Source organism: Lacerta agilis, chromosome 13 (assembly GCF_009819535.1).
Source record: "Lacerta agilis isolate rLacAgi1 chromosome 13, rLacAgi1.pri, whole genome shotgun sequence".
Lineage (NCBI taxonomy): Eukaryota > Metazoa > Chordata > Lepidosauria > Squamata > Lacertidae > Lacerta > Lacerta agilis.
Window position 1 is genome coordinate 35237845 of NC_046324.1, and position 15099 is coordinate 35252943.

Here is a 15099-nt window from a genome sequence, read left to right on the forward strand (position 1 = left end):
AGTTAACAAAGAGGGTAATTGAGCCATTGGTGCTTCAGTTTCCTTACATGGGGCAGGTCCCAGCCTCCATTGGGGATGTCATTGTTTTGCAGCAAGGTTTGATTTCGAGGTGGTTTGTGTGCAGCTTTGGCTTGTCTGCAGCTTTGGTTACCGAAATGGTGACGCAGATGTCACATTAACAATGGATGAAGGCATGCATTTTTTAAGAAATATTGATAGGTGGGTTAAAGGAGTGGGTAAAGGAGTTTGTGCGGCATACAGTTTTGTGAATGCTTTTATGCAACTCTCTCCCAAGAAATCTGTAAAAGTTTCTGTTGTCCCCTGTAAGAAAAGTATTTGGGCAGTGCTCCCCCCAAAAAAGTTTACAACTTTGAGCTGAACCCCTAAAAAACGGGGCTTTCCTCCTCCCCAAAAAAAGGTCAACAACTTTGAGCTGAAACGGGGGTAGATCACTGCCAGATTTTAATTCTGAAAGTAGATCACAGTCTCTTGGGAGTTGGCCACCCCTGACGTACACAAAATAAAAAGGGTGCCCAGACTGCACTGTGGTTCATAGGGTTTGATTTGCCTTTCGTGGTTCTTATATTATTGGTAACCTTCTCTAACAGGGCAATAGTCCAGCATCTGTCATACCATTTATCAACAGAAATTTCATTATCCGCTTTCTAGTAATGTGAAATTGCGAGCTTAGTGGCTATTAACATAATAAGAATGTGATTTTTATTGGGTAGGGCTTCATTAGGGAGGTCCATTTTCTTGCTGCTATTCTTGGAATATTTCCCAATCTCCTCCAGGCCCCCTTGTTTATCTGCTTCGAAGCACAAAGGGATCTGCCAGCAGATCTGGATTTACTTTCTGCCTTCCACTGACCAAAAGCAAGGCCTGAAAGTCAACAAACTTTTCAGCAAACTTAGCAACAAACTTTTCAAACATGGGCTAAGCAGCAGCCAGTAGATTCTGCCAGCCTGAGAGAAGCGGTTGTGCTGCAAATCAGTCACTCTTTCATCCTGACGGACAAACATCCAAGGACACTTTGCTTACCTTTGGAGAAGAAGGTGCTGACCATGAAGCTGAAGGAGATGGATGCGATGGAGAAGACTGTCAAGAAGGTAAACACTAGAGTGGGGTCACTATTTGTGAGCACCGCTCCCTCTTTGCTCACCTGCAAAAATCAACACCCTGCGGTAAGTCCCGTTATCTACTCAGAACTCAGCAGCAACATACGGACTGAAGAAACCTTGAAGATGGAAGGGAGAGTGCGCCGCCAACCCTGATGGGTGTGTTAAGTTTCAACGCCAGCTCGGAGAGGCTCACCTTTACGCAGAAGAGGATGGTGACAAAGAAGTTGGAGACCAAGAGGAAGAGGAAGAACATAAGGAACCAGGCACTCCAGTGCAGCCAGTTACTGAGGCCCATCATTCGCATGTACTCCTGCGGATACAAAAATTCAGCATAACCTCATGCAAGCCATTAGATTCTTCTAATATTGACTCCTTCCCAACATTATTCATTCCTTGAATCCCATAGCCAGTTTCTCCCTTCCAAGGAGCACTTATGAACATTTACAGTTCTTTTCAGCAGATAAGGGCAATCAGCAAATACTGGACACGTTCTTCTGCCCGAGTTTGTCTTTTCTAATCTTTCAAGACCAGCCGTACCCCTTCAGTTCCATGCAAAAGACTGGTCAATATAGATTGCTCTTCAGTTTTCCTGCTTGCTGTAAGATCACTTACTGTTTCCAACAAGAAGCGAGCAGCTACCTGCCTTTTGATGTGAAATATGACTGCTTTAAATGTATAGTGCAGATGGGACCTCAATCTCTTTCCAAAAAATGGATGGAAGCCAGGGTGGTATCCAACTAAGTCCTACATAGAGTACACACACTGAAATTAATGAACACGAGTAACTCGGGTCCAGTGGGTTTGCTCTGAGTAGGACCTTGCTGGAAGCAACCCTATGATTCTCTGGGGATAATAAATTATGGGATTAGATTCCCAAAGTCAATAGGAGTTTGGTGCAATTGCAAATTCAGTTACATACACGGCAGATGCAGAAATCCACACACATAGCCTTACTGCCTAGCCTGGACTGTCAGAAGCACTTATCACTGCATTACCTTCAGCTTCTTCTCTTTCTCGTGCACCACAGCACGGACTATGTTGAGCGAGGTGTAGGTGAAGCTTAGCATGAGCAGCAGGGGAAGCTGGTTCTGAATGGCCAGCACAAAGAGGTCATTGACGTAGGGTGGGTAAGGAAAACGGCGAATGACCACCATGAACCTTTCCAGCAGACCTTCCGCAGAAGTGTTGATGTGGGACTGTAGGATTGCCTTGTCCACAGCATGCTGCACTGCCAGGAAGCCTTCTCGGTAATACCCTAAGGAAGCAAGGCAAGGTCAGAAAGGACATCACAGAAGTTGTCTGATACTGAGGCCACATTCACACCACAAATCACTGCCATACCACTCTAAACAGTCATGGCTCTCCCCTCCAATCCCCCACCAAGAATTCTGGGAGCCACAACTTGTTAAGGGTGCTGAGAGTCCTTAGGACAGTGTTTTTCAACCACTGCCTGGTGTGCCGTGGGAAAAATTGAAAAATTACTTTATATATAGTCAATATAGGCACAGAGTTAATTTTTTAAACATTTTCTAATGGTGGTGTGCCTCGTGATTTTTTTCATGAAACAAGTGTGCCTTTGCCCAAAAAAGGTTGAAAAACACTGCCTTAGGAGACCCCAGAGTGGTCCTACAGCCAGTCCCTCTTCACTGTGAAATCTGGTAACTGTAGTAACTCAGTGAGGTGAATAGGGGTCTCTTAACATCTTGCATCACTGCTCGGTGGTGCTGTCACCTCAGGTGGCAGGCTGGGGACAGCCACGGGGGGCAAGTCCGGGCCCACAGGAAGGCACTGCTTGCTGCCTCCTGCACTTCTCCTCCTCCTCCTATTCCTCCCCCTGCCTGTTCCTCTCCAGCCTCCTTTCTGTCCCCCTCCAGGCCTGGATTAATATAGCTGGAGGCCCAGGGCTGGGAGATCTTCTGATCATGAGAAACAAAACCTCGTCCTCTTCTTTATCTGCTCAATGGAAGTAGAAGGTTGCTGAATTTTCAGCATTGATTAAAAGAGTGTTTATATATTTACAATATAACCTTTAATAAGTTTACAGAAGTATGGAATTAATGAAGACATTCACACAGAACATTCATAGCGGAATCACACCTATATTATAACATTTCACTATATACAAAGTCAGAACAGTTTCTTTTACGCTCTTTTTGATGCAGACTTCTCCATTATATCATTAAAATCAGGAAGTCACAGTTTATCATTTTCTATGCAGTAGAACACTTATTTCAGACAACCATTCTGTTTGTAACCATTAAATACAAGAACAATCTAAAAATTGCTTCCACATTTGGAAAAGCGGTCCAAATTTTCTCCTGGAATATTATTTGATATATATCTTGGTGCCTTTTCAGCATGAGCCTGTACAGGTATACAGGTGGGAGTGCAAAAGTTCATCTTTGGATACTCTTAAGCCAACATCTCAATGCCATTGTGAATCTGCTCCTTGGTTGATTGCAGCTTCAACAAAAATGAAAAAATTTCCAGCCACACTCCTATTCTCTGTTGCTCTTTTGCCTAGATTGGCTTCAAGAGCATCCATGACAGGGATAAATGAATTTACCCTAAACTTATCTCTTGGAGAAAGTTCATCTAAGACTATGGGTGCTGTCCCATCATTAGGTTTCCCTGCCATACTTTCTGCCTCCTTTTGAAAGTTTTGTACTCTACATCCGGTACAGTAAATTTTGCTTGCTGTTCAATCTCATCAAAATTTGCCAAATAACTCCCTGAGGTATGTGCCTCCAAATAATCTTGCTGTGCTTTGATTCACTCTTTGAGTGTTGATGAGAGCATTTGACCACACTCGCTTGCTTAAGTATGTTAGCATAGAGTTCATATGATTTTTAGAGTTTGCACAAGATAAGCCTGATGCCAATCAATGAATCCAGTAGAAGCTAAAGCTGTAGTTGAGGAAGTTTGACTAGCGAAAAGTTTGCACACCAAATTTTCACTGGTCTCCTGCAGTGACCTCAGGCAGAGAAGGAGGGGAAGGAGGGGGGCATTTTCTTTTTTGCCTCAAGCGGCAAAACATCCTGGGCTGGCCCTATTCATCATCCTAAACAAATTACAGTTCCCAGAATTCTCTGGGGGAAGCCAGGGCTGTTTAAAATGATATAATAGTGTTTGGGTCCTGCCTGAGGGTTTCCCACAGGCATCTGGGAGAAGGGAATGCTAGACTAGATAGGGCATTAGCCTGACCTAGCCAGCTCTTATTACATTCTTACAATACAGAACTGCTCCATAAACAAATCAAAATGAATGCTCAATAAAAATGAGATATTATCTAATCCCTGCTTAAACTTCGTGTAAGCAAATAAACAGGTTACAGGAAGGCCAGCGCCTCTCAAGAAATGACCAGGCTCCCATGCCCTGTCTAATTAACTGATTTATTTTAACTGTGGGGCTATCTTCCTCCATTCCCTTCCTCTTTCCTTTGCTTCACATGTCTATTTAACACTACAATCCTGCAGGCAAGATGGTGCAGTTATTGTTAGTAATCAACAAAGAAGGCTAAGTTGTAGTAGGACGTTCGGACTCTTAACAAAACATGGGAATTTATTTAAAACAAGCAACAAGGCTGCAGCCCAAACAAAGCCTGTAAATCAAGCTAATGCATCTCGCACGGCATACATTTGCATAACTTCTTATGCCAGTTACTGAAGATCTGTGTGGAATTACAGGCCCCTCCTAGCCGCTCCCACAATTTAAGGCCTATTAGTTCCAGCACTCTATATGATCTCCACTCACCATTATAATTATATACTCAAATGCCAGCCTAGTATTTTATTACAACAACAAAGTAATGTCTCACCATTTACATCACCTCAACAGTTTATACTATTGGTGGTATATAAATACTTCTGCCAATGCATACATACATACTTAAAAGGTCACATCCACACCAAAGCACATTTAACACACATTTAAAGTGCATATCTTCCCCCAAAGAATCCTGGGAACTGTAGTTTACCCATCCCAGAGCTGCAATTCCCAGCACCCTTAACAAACTACAGTTCCCGGGGTTCTTCTGGGGAAGCCTTGGGTGTTAAATGTGCTTCAAACGTATTGTGTGACTGTGATCAAAATCTGCAGTGTGCTCTCTGGGATCCTCAAACCTCTTGGAAACCTAAATTCCTACAAGTTAGAATCACAGCTGAGATATTATCTGTAAGCCGCCTTGAGTCCATGCCAGGGAAAAGGGCAGGGCATAAATCAATATCATCACCATCATCATAATCATCTCTGTATTTTCTTTCCAAGCCCCCTGTCCTCCTACCCCCATAAATTCCCTTCTATTGTTGAAATGACATATCCATGCAGTTTGCAGCTAGACCTAAGGTGTGCATATTCGCCGCCAATGGCATTGTGTCTTGCAGCAGAGAATTTCACCAACCCTGTTCCAATTAGGAGATGACTAACACAAAAACATGCCAAGCCTAGGTGCCGGCAGTTCTGCCAACTCTCTGCAACTGCAGCCATTTGTTAAGCTGCTAATTAAATGCATTCCGCCGCGCACTCCTCCAGTGTAAGTGAGCCAAGGAGACAATGAAAGTGGGTTCGAGAGAGAGGCAGGCGATGCACACAGCTTGTCCTTTAAATGATAAACAAGCAGGCAGCTGGAAACGAGACCTTCTGCTTCTCACAGCCTGTGCTGGCCAGCGATGCCCTAGTTTTGCACCGGTGCCTGCCACCTGAGGCTTCTTGGAGCAGCATGGCTGTGTGTGTGCAATGCAGAGTGGGCCTGCTTTTAAGCAGTTTCTAACTGCTTTTGGGGGGGGGGGACACAGCCATTTATGGATTGTGTATTTACCCCATTTGCTTGCCATCTGATGAGGGGAGCCCTCACTCACATCTATAGCCCCACAGTTCATTAAATAACAGCACAATTTGTTCTAGGAAGATCATACATCAGCTGTGACAGCTGAATGCAAATTCCATTTTTTTAAAAGAGGGGGGGGCATTATATTTTTATCTTTCCTCCAAGGATCTCAGGATGGCTGCAAGATTCTACTCACCTCCATTTTGTCTTCACAACCACAACAGCAAGGGTGGAGAACCGGTGACCTTCCAGGCATTTGATGGACTACAGCCCCCATCAGCCCTGACTGAGGGCTAAGGGAGCAGGAGTCCATCTACATCTGCAGCGCCACAGACTCCCCAGTGGTAGTTGGTGCCCATTGGGACTGGTAGGGCAGGGGGCAAGGAGACTCACTCTGGGTGGAGTCGGAGTCAATGATAGGTGGAACCAACTCATTCTAGTTTTGTCTCCATCCTCCTAGCTACTGAGCTCTACAAAGTCAGGAGGCAATAATGTGGTAAAATCCGGGACGTATTGCAGAACAATTCAATGTATTAGTATTAGCATGCAAGGTCCTAAATGGCCTCAGATGCAAGAACCTAAAATAACACCTTCTCCAATAAAAACCGCAGAACAGAATACATACCAAAAAAAATCAGCCTGGTAGATCCCTTTGGGTAGGGACTACTGTTCATGTCACAGATAACTTTCTTTGCACACAAGACGTCCCAGGTTTCATACTTGCCATCTCCAGTTTAAAATGTACTAGGCGGCAGGGAATATAAAAAGCCTCTGCCCGAGACTCTCCAAAGCTACTGTCAGTCAGGGGGAGGCTGTGCTAATCTATGGTGCTCAAAAAGTGACCTGGTCTAAGGCAGCTTCATCTGTTCTTGTGCCCTGATGCCCATGTGGTTAACTTTTCCCCATGAACTCCCAGCCCAGAGATTACTCACCTGGTGTCCCTCCATCATGCAAGTTGGGTTCTCTGGGTCCTGGTAACTGGAACAGCGGGAAGAGGTAGCTGGTGTGCCAATCACGGTCCAGGTTAGGGTTCAGGCCTGTCTGTTCACTCCTAGGGGCATTCCTGGGGCTGTATTTGAAACGCAGTCGGTAACTCACCTGCAAGAGGAATTAAAATTAAAAAAAAACCCACATAACAATACAGAAAAACTGGAAAAAAAGCCAACCCCCCCAGCAAACAAATCAGAATGATTACTCATTACAGTGGAACCTTGGTTCCCGAACTGCTTAGTTGCTGAACAATTGGATCCTGAAAGCCGCAAACCTGGAAATAAGCGTTCCAGTTTTTGAATGTTTTTCGGAAGCCAAACGTCCGATGCGGCTTCCGTTTCGAGTGCAGGAAGCTCCTGCAGCCAATCAGGAGCTGTGCATTGATTTTGAATTGTTTCGGGAGTTGAACAGACTCCCAGAACGGATTACGTTCGACAAACAAGGTACCATTGTAAATAGCCAACACCATCTAACCTCCCAGCAACAAAGCAAAATGAATGCTCACTATAATAGGCTGTCTTGGAAGCACCTGCTAATTAACCTGTGCATTAATGGCTGCCACTCACTGGCCAAGTTAAATTTTCCAGGACGGCTCCCACATCCCCACAAAAGTCCCCCACCCTTGCTTTAGAGACTGCCGTTCATCAACTTGATGAACCCTGGGTGAAACCTGCCCCCGTAAATCCTTACCTGCAGTGGCAGGGGCTCTCGACTGTGAGCTAAGAGGTGTTCGAAGACAATGCCAGCCAGAATATTGCCAGAGCGGTTGTCAAACCTGATGTAGTCTTCAAAGGCTTTCTCAGAAGGGAAGCCTCGAGCTGCAAGGAAAACAAAATATATACAATGAGCTTGGGGGGGGGGGACAGGAGCAGCAAGGTGTTTCGTTCAGGAAGTGGTGACTGGTGTCTATGGGTTTTTGTAGGGAGGAAGGCAGAGTCCAGCAGCAGGTGGAGCCAGATCCAGTGACAAGCAGATCCAGCTAATTCCAGACTTGTCCCCATCCAGTGGCAACTGGTGCCCATTGGGACTGGTTGAGCAGAAGGTAAGGAGCCCAACAGTAGGTGGAGCCAAAGCCAAAGACTGAGAAAGAACGCCAAGGGGTGCCCCATTTGTGTGCTAAGCAGAGGAGTTATGCTACAGAGGAGCAAACATCTGCACATGCAGACAACCCTGCCTAGTTTCTGACCTTTGGTATTGATTTCCAGTGCCTTCGCCACAGTCTCCACGATGCTCTTCACAGCCGTGTTGTTAGCGGGGACATAGGCTAGCTCCAAGTTGTGTGGGTGCCAATGAGAGGAGGCAGGCAGCTTAGACACCGGCAGGCTGTGGTAGATGGTAGCATTTGGGTGGTCAACCGCCTGTACTCTGTGACGGAGGGCAATGAGGATGGCAGCAAACAACAATGGCAGGCAGATCTCTATGATCGTGACCAAAATCTGTCGCTTCTGCAAAACAAACCAGGTATATGTGTTTAGCTTGGCATGGAATCCTTTCCCCTGGATGGGAAACGGCTGCAAGTGTACATCAGGTGTTGCTATCCATGCTGCACCCCCAGCAAGTTACTCTTTGTTGCTGCTAGAACTTAAGAATTGACATGCTGAGCCATCAGCGAGGGTCTTTCTGCTAGCAACAGACATGAGAACAGGCCTTCTCAGTGCTGGCTCCCTGCTTATGGAATGTTCTCCCCAAGGAGGCACATCTGACACCATTGTTGCCTATCTTTAGGTGCCAGGTCAAAATGTTTCTTTTCTGCCGGGCCTTTATTGTTGGCATTCGTCTTTATTTATCTATTGTGCCCTTCAGTGATGGGACGTTTTAGTCCTCCTCTTTTTTTATATATAAATTTGAATGTGTTTTTAGCTTTAAGTGTGTTTTAGTTCTATGTTGCTTTTATTGTTTTAGTTCTGTGTTGCCTTTATTGTATGTACTATTTTTTTTGTAAATCACTTTGAGTTACATTTTGTAAAAAAAAAAAAGTGACTAAGTTCATTAATTAAAAATATTAATAATGATGATGACGATGCAACTTTCTGTTTCTGCAGTAAATTATTTGCCATCTTATTGAACTATTTCTAAAAAAAAAAATTCAGGGCAATGAATTTTCATCTTAGCCATTTCTCTCAAGGCTGTGTCCAAGGGATCACCTCTAGATCAAGTCCAAAGAGCAATGCAACATCTTTGGGACCAATAACCTTTTCAGATAATGGCCACATTCAGTTTAATAAACTGAGATATGAGGATGACTTGCTCCTCTGCATGTAGCCATTTCATGCCTCCTTTGAGCTAGCAAACAAAGCATAGAGAGCCAGTCTCTGCTCATGCTCCTTTACAGCAACTGCAGATAGAACTTGCCAAGGCATTTCTTCACCCATGGAGAAGAGCTGCCAATCCAGTCATAAATGGTGTAGACACGTGAATGACCACAGCTTTTGCAATTGCCTTACAAGACTTTGCAAGCAGATCAAGTTACATGGCAGATAAAAGGAGGTCAAGAAATGAGGCTCTGGGGGTGCGGTTGGTTTGGATGAAAAAGGTGGGTGGTATGGGTGGATGTTTCGGAAAGACATTTATTCATTAAGTAAAGTACAGACAGTTCTGCAATCTCCAAAATAAAAACAAACAAAAACGATAATGGTTAAGCAATGAATTGCCAAGGAAATTCACATAGCATTTTAACCATTTGCCTATTCCTCCTCCTTGCTGGGTCTATCAATGTGCAGTGTACGTGGGATTTCTTGTATCTTTGGGCGGTAGAAGAAGAAGAAGAAGAAGAGTTTGGATTTGATATCCCGCTTTTCACTACCCTAAGGAGTCTCAAAGCGGCTAACATTCTCCTTTCCCTTCCTCCCCCACAAGAAACACTCTGTGAGGTGAGTGGGGCTGAGAGACTTCAGAGAAGTGTGACTAGCCCAAGGTCACCCAGCAGCTGCATGTGGAGGAGTGCGGACGCGAACCCGGTTCCCCAGATTACGAGTCTGCCGCTCTTAATCACTACACCAAACTGGCTCTCCCTATCAGAGTGGGCTAGGAATCCCATACATTCACGTAACATGCTGGGATCAAGTGGAACCTTTTCCTCTGCAGCCATAATTCAATTCTCTCACCTGTGGCTTCAATCACACGGACACACTACTTGAGCCAGTTACCTAACCAATGTCAGGAGGTCTGTGTTATCATTGACACATTCTTTGGGTTGTTTCCAGGCACCTGTTTATTGTGGGATTGGTGCATGAAGCATCCTCCCCACCCCACCCCACCCGCTTGCAGCACCCACATGACACTGACAGCATCAAAATGCCACCCTGTAGCCCCGCCCCCCCAATGAATCAGAATTTACCCTTTCCATGGAAAATCCAGTTAGTTCAAGAAACTTGTTTGCCAGTAACTTGTTTGCAGTAGGTGAATGACTTGTTTGAAGTATTAAACCCTTGCCTGGAGGTGCCTTCTGTGAACGGTCATTGCTTATCATGCAATTGTTACTTCAATCTTAATAATTTGAATTGCTGGTACTCTAGGGTTTGGCAAATTGCCCTCCTTGAAAAGAGCACTCATAAACTAAAAGTATCTAAATGGCAGAACTCAAATGAACCTTCCTCCCCCCCTCCCCCCCCCCCCAATATGGCATGACGTTATTTCTCGGTAACACTAGTATATATAAATGTCTGGCTCTTCTATGACTTTATAGAACCTTTATTCTCAATGATGGAATTCACAGGTGGAGAATACATTGATTTTTACATATCTTTATTATTTGTGGAGGGAATATTTGTATGAGTTAATACTTCCCTTCACAAATAATGTGAAACTTTATGGTTGACATTTCTTAATCTATATTTTCTTTCTTTTTGTAACAAATCAATAAAATACTATTGGGGGCGGGCGGGGAGAGTACTTGTTACTCTCTGTACTTTCTACATTTCATTCCTCTCCAACTTCACAGTGTAGAATCTCTCCCTCTCCCAAGCATATTGTAAGGTTCGCGTGATGGTGCTTATGAGTAACGAAGCAGGAACCCAAACAGTCCTTTGGCAGTTTTATTGTGCAAACTATTTACAGTGCAGAGCTACAAAAAGCATGTCTGTATCAGTCGCTGGCAGAATCCAGGGGTGGCCCTTTCCAGCTCCTTCCCCAGCATAAGAGCTTCGGCATCCCAAATCTCCTCCTACCCTCCGTGCGTTTCACCCCTCTGCGCAATTGGGGCGCTGGAAATGGTGTGCTACCCTCCTGACCGGCCGGATGAGGTGAGGTGCTGGGGCTCTCAGCAGCATCCCCGAGCCCTCTCCTCTCCTGGCTGGCTCCTTCCCCTTCCTCCCCACTGGAGGTGTGGCTGCTCTTTGCGCTGGAAGAGGTGCTGCTGCTCAAAAGGCTAATGGACCCTCCGTTCTCTTCAGTGGGCCATGTGGCAGTTCCCTGACACATATGTATTTATACTAGCAACACAGGAAAACGCTTCATGCATTGGGTAATTTGAGCTATTCTCCACTAATTTTGTTAAATGTGCCACAAGATTGTTGTTTATACCAGTGGCTCCCAAACTTTTTCACCCATTGGAAAATTCCTGAGGTTCTTGATGGAACGAACACATAATAATTTTTCTGCCTGTTGTAGCAACTGTAATGCATTGTGCTAGATGCTGTATGATTTTTAATTGCATTTTTATGGATGCCACTTGAATAAAGCCTGTGGACCGGTTTGGGAAGCCTTGGTTTATGCTACCTTTGTTTCATATGTAGTGTACAATCATCGTTAGGGGGAAGACACAGCTCTGGAGCAGAGCACATGCTTTGATGCAGAAGGCTCCATGTCCCATCCTGAGCATCTCCACTGAAAAGGATTTCAAGCAGCAGAGCTTGGAAAGGTTGCAAACAACCCTTCAGAAGCTTTGCCAGTCCCCTGTTCAAGGGGGATTGATGGTCAAGATGGACTTGGTATAAAACCAGCCTTCTATTCAAACTGACCTCTGATACAGTGCAGATGAGGCAGATGAGTTGTGCAACCAACACACTGATACGCAATTGTAGGCCACCACCTTATGACCTACTGGGCTCTTTGATTTGCAATGGAAGATCCATTTACACCTGACAGGTGCAATAAGAGAGAGACTAAAGGTGATTAATCTTGGCATGGGATCATAGGATTAGTCCATGGCCAAAATCTCAAGTAAGCATCTCTCAATCCAGCCTGCAGAGACGTATCAACGTTTAATACAAAGCAAAACAAACACACCTTAGTTTTGCATTGCCCAAGTCTTGTACGAGCTACACAGGAAGAAACACTTTCCTTCCCAACTGTTCGCATTGGTTATTTGCTTTGCTCTTGAAATAACGCCTTGTTGAAATTTTATTATTTCATTTTATTGCTAGATCAAGATGGCGAACAATTCCCTAAGTGGTTTAACAGTCAATCCCTCTTCCCAATGAACTCTGGAAACTGTAGCTCTATGAGGGAAACGCGGGTGGCGCTGTGGGTTAAACCACAGAGCCTAGGGCTTGCTGATCAGAAGGTTGGCAGTTCGAATCCCCACGACAGGGTGAGCTCCCGTTGCTCGGTCCCAGCTCCTGCCCACCTAGCAGTTCGAAAGCACGTCAAAGTGCAAGTAAATAAATAGGCACCGCTCCGGCTTTGTCATGCTGGCCAAATGACCCGGAAGCTGTACACTGGCTCCCTCGGCCAGTAACGTGAGATGAGCGTCACAACCCCAGAGTCGGACATGACTTGACCTAATGGTCAGGGGTCCCGTTACCTTTACCTTTAACAACTCTCAGCAACCTTAACAAACTACACTTCCCAGGAAGTCACAACTAATTAAAGTGGTATGTCACAGCTTTAAATATATGTATAGTGCAGATGGGGCCTTAAAGTGAGGTACACTGACAGCAAGGATGCAGAGGTCTGACCTCTACATCTCTTTTCTCCATTTCCACCCTCTCGCCCATGTTGCACGACTCTCTGTAATCTTACCTGCAAGATGTAATTCTTCCAGAGAAGAAACCCAAACTGCCGTAGCAGAACCATCTTTCACTTCGGAAGGGAGGAGTCACAAGCTTCCAGGACTCTGAGGAAGAAAATGATTTGAGCTTTCAGTTAATCATGCAAAGCAAATTCACAACCAGACAGTCATCTTATAGAGAGACCTAGTCCAAGAAGTGTTCTGCTGTCTCCTGTGTTGGAAGAAATGGGCAAAATTACAAAACAAAAGAGTTGCACGTCTCAAGAAGAGCCTAGGATTAGACTCTTTTAGAGCTGGAAAATACTCTAGATACTACACTTGATCTTAGCCAAAGGAGCTGGAAAATATTCTAGAAGTCATTTAGCTCAAACTGTCATGGCTACTGGAAGATTCAGGAGACATAAAAGGAAGGACCTCTCTTCACATATAGTGCACAATAAACCTATGGAACTCACACCCACAGGAGGAGGTGATGGCCAGCAATTCAGATGGCTTTAAAGGAGGACTGGACAAATTTGTGGAGAGTAAGGCTATGAATGGCTACTAGCCAGGATGACTATGTCCTACCTCCCCTGACAGAGGTCGTATGAGAGAATAGCCCCTGCTAACTCCAGCATGAAAGCTCTGAACAATAGACGGGTGTATATTCATAGGAATCCCAGCAGCAAAACTGATGCAACAAAATAGCCTGCTTTAATAGGATGTAAGGCAAGGCAAGTCTGAACTCGCCCTGTATTCAGGAGCTGGCTGGAATCAGATATCAATAAATTCCCTCTTGGAGATAGATGTTTCCTGATTCAGACAAGGAATGAGACACATCATATGGGGACTTCCGGTGAGGAAAAATGGTGGGCGCCACAGCAGCGAGCAGCTCCTGAAGCCAGTCAGAGCCAACTGCGCTACCAGGCTGGTTCCGGGCTGCTGAGGCTGCCACTATCATGTTTCCCAGGGACAGATTTGCAAACCCAGGGACACCTGGTAACCCTACGCCAAACATGCTGTGACTTCATTGGGTTGGGTTGTTCTTTGCTGGGAGTGTGTGTGTGTGTGTGTGTGTGTGAGAGAGAGAGAGAGAGAGAGAGAGAGAGAGAGAGAGAGAGAGAGAGAGAGACCACTTCAGGAGGTTTTTTCATGAAGGATTTTTGTGCTTCTGTAAACTTCTGGCATTTTGCTGAACATCTTCCTTCCGTCTGGGTGGTGTCATTTTGGCTACATTAGGATCAGTGGCAGAAGAATGAGCTTGTTACAAATTATGTATGATTATTTAATCTCTGGAATTTAAAACATCACACCAGTCCTCCATGACAAGGACTGTTTCTCTTCCAGAAAGCGAAGCAGAGAAGAACTCTTCGGTCACATTTAAATCACTATGATATCCCTTTGGTGGCCATGGCCTCCCACAAAGAACTCTGGGACCTGCTGTTTGTTAAGAGGGGTGGGGCTAAGTTGTTAGGAGACCCCCTATTCTCCATCAGAGAGCTACAGTTCCCAGAGTTCCCTGGGAAGAAGGACTGATCATTTTTGGAAACACTGTTTCCCAAAAATAGGTACAGTGGTACTTTGGTTTACAACCATAATCCTTTACAGAGGTCCGGTTGTAAACCAAAACAGGTTGTAACCCAAGGCACGCTTTTGCCAATGGGGCCTCCCCCACAAAATTGGTTGTAATGCAAAAAAAAGGGTTGTAATCCAAAAAAAGGGGACATGCACTTCCAGGTTTCAATCCCCAGCATCTCCAGGCAGGATTGGGAGAATGTCCCCTGCCTGAACCCCTGTAGAGATGCTGCCAGTCAGTGCACACAACACTGAGCTAGATGGACCAATTGTCTGACTCAGTAAAAGGCAGCTTCCTGTGATCCTATGCACTACAATAACCCAAGTATTATTTTGAATTCTTAATCATCTGTTGTAAGAAGAAAAGAAACCTTCCACATCTTTCCACAACAACAGAAACCGCCCTCTTGTCTTTCAAGTTAGTTCAGGGCAGCTTACTGAAGAGGAAAGAAGCTCAACAGGCTAAGAACTTCCTTCTAAGTGAGAGGAGACAGCCCAGGGCTTGGGCAGAATAGGCTCCAAACATCATCTCTATCTTCACCTGTGTAGTGCCCTGCAGACCAGAAAATGTTCTTTGCAACACCTGGAACATTATAAAATGCTTTGTGGCAGGAAGTTCTCAGGTGCTGGTCAGTGGTGTAGGAAGGGGGGTGCGGTTC

General features: G+C 45.0%; 1 protein-coding gene across 1 annotated transcript in view; it reads right to left on the reverse strand.

Moving 5' to 3' along the window:
• ABCA3 (ATP binding cassette subfamily A member 3) overlaps positions 1-15099 on the reverse strand; it is a 65824-nt gene that overhangs the window by 30936 nt on the left and 19789 nt on the right. The window contains exons 2-8 of the mRNA XM_033168085.1: positions 12898-12991; positions 8123-8381; positions 7627-7754; positions 6879-7044; positions 2117-2376; positions 1315-1431; positions 1042-1162 (exon numbers count right to left, since the gene is read on the reverse strand). Of these exons, the coding sequence (XP_033023976.1) occupies positions 1042-1162; positions 1315-1431; positions 2117-2376; positions 6879-7044; positions 7627-7754; positions 8123-8381; positions 12898-12951 (1105 nt within the window). The 5' untranslated portion in view covers positions 12952-12991. The remainder of the gene's footprint in view (positions 1-1041; positions 1163-1314; positions 1432-2116; positions 2377-6878; positions 7045-7626; positions 7755-8122; positions 8382-12897; positions 12992-15099) is intronic.